We start from the raw sequence: 11,011 nt of genomic DNA, 5'->3' as shown, positions 1-11,011 counted from the left end.
TTAAAGGAAATATATTGCATTTGAGTTTGAGGGCAAGGGCCACTTAACGTCCTGCTTCTGGTTGTGTTCAGCGGCTTGTGTTGATACGGCTGGGTCGTCTTCTGTGCTAATAAATGGAACTAAGGCAGAGTCTCTCTTTGAACCTTGCTGAAACTAGTCTTGGTTTCAGAGGTCAATTGTTGCCTTTTAAAGTAGTGTGAAATACACTTTCCATGAGATAAGCCCCCAAACTAAGAATTTGAGTTGCTGTGTGTATGTGATGTCTTTTCAAGCCTAGTGTAACTGTGTCTCTTCTCCTTGCCTCCAGGGATGAGGGGAGACTTGTACTTCTTTGGAATGAGAGGCCTTGGTCACTATGGCTGCATCCCAGAGGATGGAGGACAGTTCTTACTCTACTCTCTAAATGGAGACAACAGTTTGAAGAGATGTTTTGCAGAGGAAGATTTTAATGAAATAATTGACTTCAATGATCTCCCGAATTCTCTCTTTGCTTGTAATGTTCACCAGTCTGTGTTTGAAGATGAGGACAGTAAGGTACAGTGTCAGTTTCCATATTTTAGACTTAAGAGAAACAGATACCTTTTGTTTGTGTTTATTGCAGTTTCAGTGAAACAGTCTGATCTGTTTTGTGCAAAGACATTGTATTGCAGATATGACTTCTTTCTTAGATCACAAAACCATTCTGCTATGATGTTTATTTCACAATCTTACAAGTTATTCTGTCAACTATCGTGAATGAAAATGGCTTTCTATTGTTCATATTTGCAGAACATTGAATTGCAGGTAGATGTCTTCCCAGCAACCACAGTTGCAGTCATGATGGAGGTGCAAAAGTTAAAATATGACAGTTTCTCCCAAGTACTGATCGTGTGCTACTGTGGTGGAAGGCTGCTTTTCTTGTATTGTCTCAGACTCGTAGAATCATTTATATCGGAAGAGACCTTTAAGTTAGAGTGCAGTTATTAATGCTGCCAAGTCTGCCACTAAACCATGTCCTTAAGTGCCACATCTACACATTTTAAATACCTTCAGGACTCCACCACTTCCCTGGACAGCCTCTTCCAATACTTGGAAACCATTTTGGGGAAGACATTTTTCCAAATATCCAACCTAAACCTCTACTGGCACAACATGAGGCTGTTTCTCCATTTGTCCTATCCAATATAACTTGGGAGAAGAGGTCGACCTCCACCTCACTACAACTTCTTTGTTGTAGAGATCAATAAGGTCTCAAATGTTTGAAGTTATCCAAAGTACTATTTTATCCATGAAGTCTAAAATAATTGAGAGAACAAAGAAAAGAGGAACTGCATGAGAATATTTTTAACCGTGCAATTGGTCTAACCCAGAATATTGAAAACAATATTCTCTTAAAATTAAAAAAAAAAAAAAAGAACTTTTGTAGGAAGCGTTCAGTTCCTATTTCTTAGTCTGGTTTTATTCCTGATGGAGATGTCAAGTATATAAAACTAGTAGCTTGGGGCATTGTCTGATTAAATTAGTCTAGGCAAGGCATTATAGGCATATCTGAGGCTACTTGAGTGTTGTGTTCAGAATTTCCAGTTTAGGAACAAGCTGGCAGTGGTAAGGTGGGTTTTGTCTGGAACTGGCTGATGATCTATCCAGATAAAACTACAGATTCACTGGGACTGAAGCTGGCCAGGATGGACAAAGGGTCTTTAATGGGAAATTACCCCATGAAAGGTAAATAAACCAAGATTTCTAAGCATACAGGGATCCTGTTAGGGGTACTTAAAATGGTGTCTGTTGAGACTGCACAAGTAGAATTTTGGGTTTAATTTTCTAGACATCTTCCATAATGATGTCTTGTGTATGTCTTGAGAAATACAGATTTAAAAAAATAAAAGTTCATATCACAGCACTAAATAAAATTGTCATGTTTATGTATAAACTCCTACACTCTAGAGTGCAGTCTTGGGAAGCACCATTTCGTTGTATTTATGTTGTTTTGCTAACAAGCATCTTCCATTTGTTTTGCCATTTTGTGGAATTTTATAACCACCCGGCAATGAACTTCACTAAAATTGAAGGACTCTGAAATCTCAGTTTTAAAAGGAAGAAAACAGAAGCTTGCCTAGAAGTAGAGGATTTCTCTTCATCCTGCAGAGATTCTATCTGCACTTGCTCCTGAGCATTTTGTTTTGAGAGTTGTATTCTAGGGTTTAGCTGATGGCTTAGTTTGAAAATGGAATGGATGATTATGTAAGTATGTGGAATAGCAATCCCCAAAGACTTGCAGGACTTAAGGATGTGTCTTAAGAATAGCAGATGGGGTGTGGAGGTGGCTATCCTGTTCCATGTGCTTGTCTGTCAGCTGTCTGTCAATGACATGGATTGAACAGCTCTGTTTGCAGGTAAGTAGTTACTCCTGTGTTTAACTAGATGGGATTAGCTTCACATTTCTTGTTAAATCCAAGAACCTGGGGAGCTGATTATGATTTTTATTATTCCCGTAGAACATGTACTTGTGTTCCCAGCTGATTAACACCCGTAATCCTTTGTATTATTAACTGTTACTGCAGGGTAAGGGCACACGATTTCAATATAAAGTGTTGTCAGGTTACTAAGATTAAATTATCACACGATCATGATTACTAAATGCTGCTAACATACATTGGATCAATATATAATTGAAGATATGTTTATATGGTGGTATGCTAGACCTTTTGCAGTAGTGGTTTCATCTACAGTAGCTTCATTGTATTTTCCATTCTACAAAAAAAAAAAAATAAAGTGTTTTTGCAATGTATCTTTGACTTTTATTCCTGGCCTATACTTTAGGAGGAAAATAGAGGTATGACTGATTCAGAAGTTCCAAGTTAGCTAGTAAGGAAAGACAAAGCAACCTGCCATTGTAAATGGTTATTTTGCTTTGTTGTGTGAACTTCTGAGTGGATCTGGCTTGTGACATTGGTAAAGAATTTGCACTGACAGATTTAAAATTGTATTACCTGAAGCGTCTTAAGTCTGAACTGTCAAGTTACCACACGAATATCTAGGCACTATATTCATTGCAGGTAGGTTTTGGAAGAAAATGCCTTCAATGTTTTTGTTTTAATTTGAAGCCTGCTTTGTATAAGACAGAGGGTAAATTCCAGTCTGCTTGTGCAGGAAGCCAGAGAGAATCCATAGCTGCCCAAGCACCTGCACTGTGGAGAAGCTGATTCGCTTTGTCTGTTCTTCCTGTGTTTGGTGTCAGATACACGCTTTCACCCAGAGCATGGGGCTGTGCAGAGCTTCTTAGAAAGGATTCTGCATTTTCTGCCAAGAGTCATGATGGCATTTGTAGGGAGCTTGAGTTTGGACCTTCATTTCTGAAGATGATGAATTCCTGCAGCTGAAGACCATGTTCTTTACAGACAAAGAAGCTGTGTAATGCCGGGTGAGGCTTCTCCTGGCTGGTACCCTATGATCTGAACACAGAGTGAGTCTGAAGAGTCGCCGTGGCGTTTGAAGACAAGTGTGAGATTCTGACAGAAAGGAAGCTGCTCAGGAGTGAGTGCCTGATCTTAAGAGAAGAGTATAGATTAATAGTGGCTACATGTGTCTAATTTTGCTACAGTAACAGAGCACCTGTTTTAAAAAATTTGCCTACCTTTCACACCTGTGTTCTTGGAAAGGGATCTCTACTTGGGCCAGGAGAATACCCTGGATAGCTGGGTTTGATAATATGGACACTTAAAGAGTGACAGAAGATATTTTAGCAACTTCAATTCACTAACTGCTTGCTACAGCTGAAGGGGGAGGTGGTTTTACTTCCATTTCTATCATGGGCAGCCTGTTCCTTCATACAGAAAATGAAATTGCACCTTGTTTACTGTGAAATGCTTAGTACTCAGAAATACTGAGGGTTTTTTCTGGTTTTAAGGAGAAACAAAGGTGTGCATAAGTAGATTATCCAGGAGGCCTGTTGCAAAGCTGGGATCACATTCAGTGATGTCCTTATGGTTGTCATGTTTCTCGAGCATTAGTTTTGGCATATAATCTGTTAATGTTAGGAGCAGTGTTGGGTTTTTTTTTTAATTTATTTTTGGAGTGTGCAGCACTGACTTGGTTTCGTTATAGAAGTCTTATTCTAAAAAAGCTAAAAATAAAATTACTCCTAAACTCTGGGATTTGTGACTTGTTTCTTGGAAAAAAATGATGTGACTACTTATGTGAGCAAGATATGGCAGAACTGAGATTGTAATTTTTGGCTGATGGTGTGACTGAATGAGAGGTGCTGCTCCTTTTATCCTTTCTGATAAACCAGATTGTGGTGGCGAGCCACAAAGGGCATGACTCTGATTACTCCTAATGGTGGATGTGTGTGTTTCAGCAGTTAATTGCTACACGTAGCCCTCGGGCTTTCCAGATAGTAACTCCTTTGTGGTGCTTTTGTTGTGTGTATATCCCTGTTTTGTAAACCCAACCTTTCTGTAAAGTGACTGTGTAATTTCCTTCAGGCTGAAACTGGTAAGCACACTGTCAAAGTGAAGCATTCTTGTCTCTTAAGATCGTTTCTTCAGATGCTGTAATGCCTCAGGGGATGCTTGTACAAAACTGTCACTATTAGAATATACTTACATGAGGGAAGGATGTGTTTCCTCTAGCTGTTTAGAGCCTGCGTGCTCCTCTTTTTTCTGCTACTTAAATTGGTAGGAACACCTATTAAACTTGATAGTTATATTTCAGATAAAGAATGATTAATCAGTTTCTGATCATTAAGTACTTTCTCTTGCCAATATAATTCAAATGAATAGGAGATATTAAGATATTATGTCTGTATGAGAAAATACAGTGACCAAACCTTCCCAGCTCTTCCCAAGTTTAGGGAAAGGCCTCTAAGATTATGAAAGGACTGGAATATCTCTCTCTAAGTAAAAGCTTGGACTGTTCAGCCTGGAGACAAGAAGGCTCAAGGAGATCTTATCAGTGTGTGCATGCACACATAAAGAGAGGGTGCAAAGAAGACTTGAGCCAGACTCTTCAGTGGTGACCAGAGGCAGTGGGCACACATTGAAAACACAGGAGGCTATGTATAAACATCAGGAAACACATTCCTATTGCCAGTGACTAAGAAATAGTGCAGGTTACACAGGGAGGTGATGCACACTCACTGCCTGGGGATATCCAGAAGTTGTTTGGACATGATCCTGGCTTCGTGTGTCTGAGTGGGGCAAGTTGGACAAGACCTAAAGAGGTCTCTTCCAACCTCCACCAGTCTGTGATCCTGTGGACATTAAGTTGAAGTGTATCATAATTCTGCCAAGGAGATGTGTTTCCTGAACCGTGAGCTGAATGGGGGATGGAGTGGGGAAGGCATGTGAAAGGAAATCATATAATCATAATATCAAGAAGGTTGGAAAAGACCTCAAAGATCATCAAGTCCAACCTGTCACCCTACACCTCATGACTACCTAAACCATGGCACCAAGTGCCATGTCCAGTCCCCCCTTGAACACCTCCAGGGGTGGTGACTCCACCACCTCCCTGGGCAGCCCATTCCAATGGCCAACCACTCTCTCTGTGAAGAACTTTCTCCTCACCTCCAGCCTAAACCTCCCCTGGCACAGCTTGAGACTGTGTCCTCTTGTTCTGGTGCTGGTTGCCTGGGAGAAGAGACCAAACCCGTCCTGGCTACAACCTCCCTTCAGGAGGAACAAGCCAATGGAAAAGATGATCCTACTCTAATGGAAGGACTTCTTTATGACAACAGTTACTGTTTTCATGAGTGATTCTTTCACATGACAACTTTATTTACATACATTGGATGGTTACTTTTACTACAGAGGTGGACATTAAACTTCCTTTTGTCTTTGTTTATTTGTACTGAGCTTGAGCCTTGAAGATTTAAGGTTACCTCAAGTATTTGTCCAGGGACAATGCTTTAAGAGAACTCTGTATTCTTACTTGGCAAGGCTTTTTTCTTTTGCGCTTACATTCAGCTTTCTTAGCAATGCACATCTTCCTGCTGCTGTTTTTATGTTGAAGGTGCAGTAAAATACACTGGACTGTTCATTGGTCTTCTGCATTGTCTTGAACTTTTATATGTTAGTCTGGAAGGGAAACTTTCTACTAATGCTTTAACTCTGAAGTGAGTAACTGAAATGTCTGTTCAACGCTCCTTTAAATCTGAGCGGACCTTGCGTATCTGCTGCCATGTGTGAAATGTTTCTTTGTTCCCTTTTGTGACAGGCTAATTCAAGAGGATGCTCTAGGAGGCAAGCTTTTGTTTCTGCAGGGGAAGATCTGTTCCTTTTGACTTCACTTTTGAGAATCTAGATGGTGAAGTCAGAACCTCTTTGGTCATATTGCATCACTGAACCCTCTAGGTGTTGAGTCATCATTATATTTAGAGGGTGGCATGCTTTTTTTCAGTCTAATATTAGTATTCAAGCCTGGACTCAGTGGAAGGTCACTGTAGCGGAGATGAAGTCACTGCTCCAAGGCTGGAAAGGAATGCAGGCATCATTCTGCCTTCCTGGTACACTTGCTGTTGCTTTGTTTTACTTTCAGTTTTTCTACCTTTTAAGGTGGTTGTCCACTGATGCGATAACATTATCAGAAACTGCCACTTGAATCAGACTCTGCCTTGTGCTGTGGAATCTCTACCTACTTTGGTTTGTTCTGCTTTGGAAATGAGATGAATGTGATTCCCTTTCATCCTGTAAAAACTGAAGTGTTTCTTTACTGTCCATGTATTTTTACTTTACTAGATGTAGAGAGCTTGCAAAGAAAGGCTGCAGAAGCAGTGTCCTTCAGCACTTCATGAATCACAGCTGCCCTCTGGAAATCCTATCTTACATTGTTCCCTGGGTGGTGGTTTGCAGGCATCTGCATTTTGGATGACCATGGAGGCACTAAAATGCAGCTCAGGAGTCTATTCTTGCCCTGAGAAGTGTGTAGAGTAAAAATTTTTTTCTGTGACTTTATTCCATAGCTTATTTCAAACACTGTCTGGTGAGCCATATCACTGCAATACAGTATTTCAGGTCGAAACATCCATGAACTTTCATAGAATTGCAGGATCATTTGGTTTGGAAGGGACCTCCAAAGGTCATCTAGTCCAACCCTCCTGCAGTAAGCAGGGACATCCTCCACTGGATCAGATTGCTCAGAGCATTGGCAAGCCTGACCTTGACTATCTCCAGGGATTACCTCCCTGGGCAACCTGTTCCACCACCTTCATGGTGAAGAACTTGTTGTAACACCCAATCTAAATCTACTCTTCTCTAATTTCGGACTATTGCTTCTTGTCCTATAATCCTGACTTTTTGAGCCATACTGTTGTGATGGGGCAAGGGTTCATGGCTTTAAACTGAAAGAGGGTAGATGTACACTAGATACAAGGAAGAAATTTTTGATGAGGGTGGTGAAACACTGGCACATTCCAGGTCCGGTTGGACTGGGTTCTGAGCAACCTGATCTAGACAACATATGTTCCTGGTCACTATAGAAGTGTTGAACTAGATGACCTTTAAAGTTCCCCTCCAACCCAAAGCATTCTATGGTTATACACGTAAGTCCTCTCTACAACCTAAAAGAGCTCTTAGTGTTCATCATTTAAACCTACCTTAGTTTAATTTCTGTGGTACAGCTGCTGGTTCTTGTTAGTCAGCTATTTACTGACTCATGGAAGGGGATGCTGGCATACCTGTTCCTCTCTATTGCTGTCTTTTCTGTCCTTTATTCACAGGTCAGTTGTGAGTTACACGGAGGAGCTCAGATAACAAAACCAGGCACTTCATGAAGCTGGACATACCAGTTCATATGAACTATCTAATCATGAACAGACACTGTCGCCATGTAACCCCAGCTAGCAAATAAGTCCACAGCCACTAACTTGCTTCCCCTCTCCTCTCCCAACAGTGGGATGGGGGAAAGAACTGGAAGAGTAAAAGTAAGGAAACTTGTGGATTGAGATGAAAGTTTAATTGGTAATGCAAAAGCCATGTGCATGAGCAAAGCAAAACAAGGAATTCGTTCATCTCTTCCCATCAGAAGGCAGATGTTCAACCATCTCCAGGAAAGGAGGCCTCCATTGTGTGTAATGGTTACTTGGGAAAACGAATGTCATCACTACAAATGTCTCCCTCTTTCTTCCTTCTTCACCCACTCTTACATGCTAAGCATGGTGTCATGTGGTATGAAATATCCCTTCGGACAGTTGGGGTCAGCTGTCCCAGCTCTGTCGCCTCCCAGCTTGTTGGGCATCCTCACTGGCAGGATGGTGTGAGGCAGAGCAAAAATATGCCCGATTCATCAGCACTGTTTTCAGCACAAGTCCAAAACATAGCCCCGTGCCAGCTACTATAAAGAAAACTGATTCTGCTCCAGCCAAAACTAGCACACAGTAAGGTCCACAAAGCATATGAGTGTCTGGAACCACCCAGGACTGTAGACCCATGGTAACAGTAAGGTGCTGAGGCTTTACTGCAGAAAGGGCAGTAGTGAAGTTAACCCTCATTGACATTAGGAATCTGTTGAGTTCATTCTGCTTCAGGGGAAGAAAATGAATTAGTTTTGATTGGTGTGGTTTGCATATTCAGAATTTCAATACCTATATATGGAGTTTATTTAAGGTTGCTCTTGTTGCTGCTAATAAGATGATCTGCTGAGGGTGCTAAAAGCAGCACAGGTATTTATGCTTGTATTAGGGTCTGACCCTGGTTTTCTCTGAGGTGATCTGTAGAATTTCTAATGGAACTAGAGAGTCATTCTGGCTTAGGCATTCCTTCTGTCCTCCCTTTTAAGTTGTTCTGACTGTTACTGAAGGGCTTCAGCATTTCTGCTGTATTTCTGGTAAAATGCATAAGCTTTATTATTTAGTAGCCTGCAAAGAAACATGAAAGGCATACCAAGATTCTGTAGTTGTAACAGTCTGATGAAGTTGAATTGGTTCATATGCCCACTTTATCCCATAAAAGAAGGTATACCTGGCAACAACTGTCATGCTGGCATCCAGGAATTACCAAGCTTCAAATATTCATTAATTTGACCAGTGTTCAATTTCTGCTCCAAAAATATTTTTTTATGTTTTTTTTTGTTTTATTGGGGAGGGGGGAGGAAGCAGTTGCCTTAAAAAAAATCCCAACCAACCAAAAAAAAACCCAAAACAAAAGCACTCAATATATCAAAAAAACTAAAACAACCCCCCAAACTAAACAAACGAAAAAACAGATCCCAAAAAAACAACCAACCAACCCAAAAAAAAAAAAAAGTAACAGGTATTTCTGGGCCTGAAAAGCCACTGTCTGTAATATGAATGCTGTCTAACAATTTATACGGTTACTTTCCCATCCATGCACATGGTGCTTGGTAGCACAAATGCCCTTGTTTCGATAGGAGAACGTGCCTGGCAAAAGACCAACTGGGTTAAAGGTAGGCCTGTATTCGTTGCAGCTGAAATTTGCAGTAGAGCTTCAAAGCATTTAACTTTACTGTTTGTTTGTAAATTACAAAAATAAACTGATTAATGTTCTTTCCAGAACACACAAGACAGGAGTTACTGTCTGCTTTTTAAATTTGGAAATGTACTTTTATCCTTAGGAGCAACTATGGAAAAATACTTCTAGGGTTGGCTTTCTGTGGTCATGTTCCACTCTGCTGTCTAGAGGGAACATGTTATCTCAAGAAACCAGGGTGGGTGGGAAATCTCTTCTGGGAAAGGACCGATGTTTTTTTACAGAAATACCATTTTCTTATCAGCTCAACTAAAATATAGAGAGTTTTGACTAATGAGACATTTTGACAAAGGTGTTGGTAAATCTATGCCATGGTTTATGAGGACCTTCTGTTGTAGTATGAGAAAACATGGGCTCTAGAAACCAGAGGGAATTGCAAAGTCTTATCTGTAAGTCAGTAAAGAATTGTTCTCTTAGCTACACCTTTCTCTAGCACAATGGGCATTGTAGGATTTACTGTGGGTTCGTCTGATTTAGATATCCCCAAACACTGAACAAATTTAGATTAAGATTCCACTTTGTAGTTGTCTGACTCCTGTAGTAGCTTGAACTAAATTCCTGGGCCCAAATGCCCTTTGATCTTTGAGGAAGTTAAGATCTGGCCTGGAACACTGTGGCTAGTATGCCTTTGCTCTGAACCAATGTTAACTGGAATGTGGAGTTCTGCCACAGACTTCTGCTGACAGAGAAGTTTTGTTGTTGTTGATTTTTTTCCTGCTGGTTTTCTTGTTTAAAAATATTTGAGAGTTTGACTGTGTGCACATGAAATACTGTGCCTTGTTTTCCCAGCAGGATGATAGCAGAATATATAGCTTTCTGGGGTGATAAGCAGGAAACCTATCAGCAATCTCTCCATGCAATTTCACATTTACCAAGTTCGAGAGGGTTGGATTTATTGGAACTGGTGATACTTGCTATTCTTAACCAGTGTTACTTCTGTTTTACTTTGTTTTTGTTCATGTTTTTTATTTGGGGTTTTTTGTATTTTTCTTTTTTTCCCCCCCTCTTGTCTGGCAATCTAAGGTGTAGCCTTTTTTGTGTGTGTGTAAACCAATATAAAATCAAGAAGACAGACACCAGGTCACACCTGGAATAAACCACAACAAGGATTTCTACAGGAACTTCCTTGAATTTAGTTGAAATTTAATGTTGGCGTAGGGCATATTAAAGCAAAAAGTCAAGCCTTCTGGTGTCTGCTGGCACAAGGAAGAGCTACATCTTCTGAAGGCAAAAGCTGCCTTTGTGTCATTCATTATAAAGTCTTTGGTTTGTTTCACTAAGTAGCTCTTATCAGCTAATTTCTGCTAATAATCAGACACAGCTTTGCCCTTATCCTTCCAGCAAGCTGTCATTCTGAAGTCAACAAAAATACTGTTTATTTCCCTTCTAGCTGATAGTAATCAAAAAGTGCAGTAGAGCCATTCTAATGTGGCTAGGCAGCAGCTGTTTCTTATTATAATACCATCAGAGGTCTTAATCCATCCACAAGTTTTGATATCAATTTTCTGGCTCAAGGAAAATGTTTCTAAATGAAGGTCAGCCTT

The 11,011-nt window shown here is 40.4% G+C and overlaps 1 protein-coding gene across 1 annotated transcript in view; it reads left to right on the top strand.

The window, feature by feature from the left end:
- The first annotated feature begins 309 nt into the window (after positions 1-309).
- Positions 310-11,011, top strand: part of RCAN2 (regulator of calcineurin 2) — a 68,592-nt gene continuing 57,890 nt past the window's right edge. The window contains exon 1 of the mRNA XM_054383845.1: positions 310-534. Coding sequence (XP_054239820.1) covers positions 310-534 — 225 coding nt within the window. The remainder of the gene's footprint in view (positions 535-11,011) is intronic.

This window comes from Indicator indicator, chromosome 9 (assembly GCF_027791375.1).
Source record: "Indicator indicator isolate 239-I01 chromosome 9, UM_Iind_1.1, whole genome shotgun sequence".
Taxonomy (NCBI): domain Eukaryota; kingdom Metazoa; phylum Chordata; class Aves; order Piciformes; family Indicatoridae; genus Indicator; species Indicator indicator.
The sequence above is the reverse complement of the archived record's forward strand: the minus strand, read 5'-3'. Positions and strand labels throughout refer to the sequence as shown.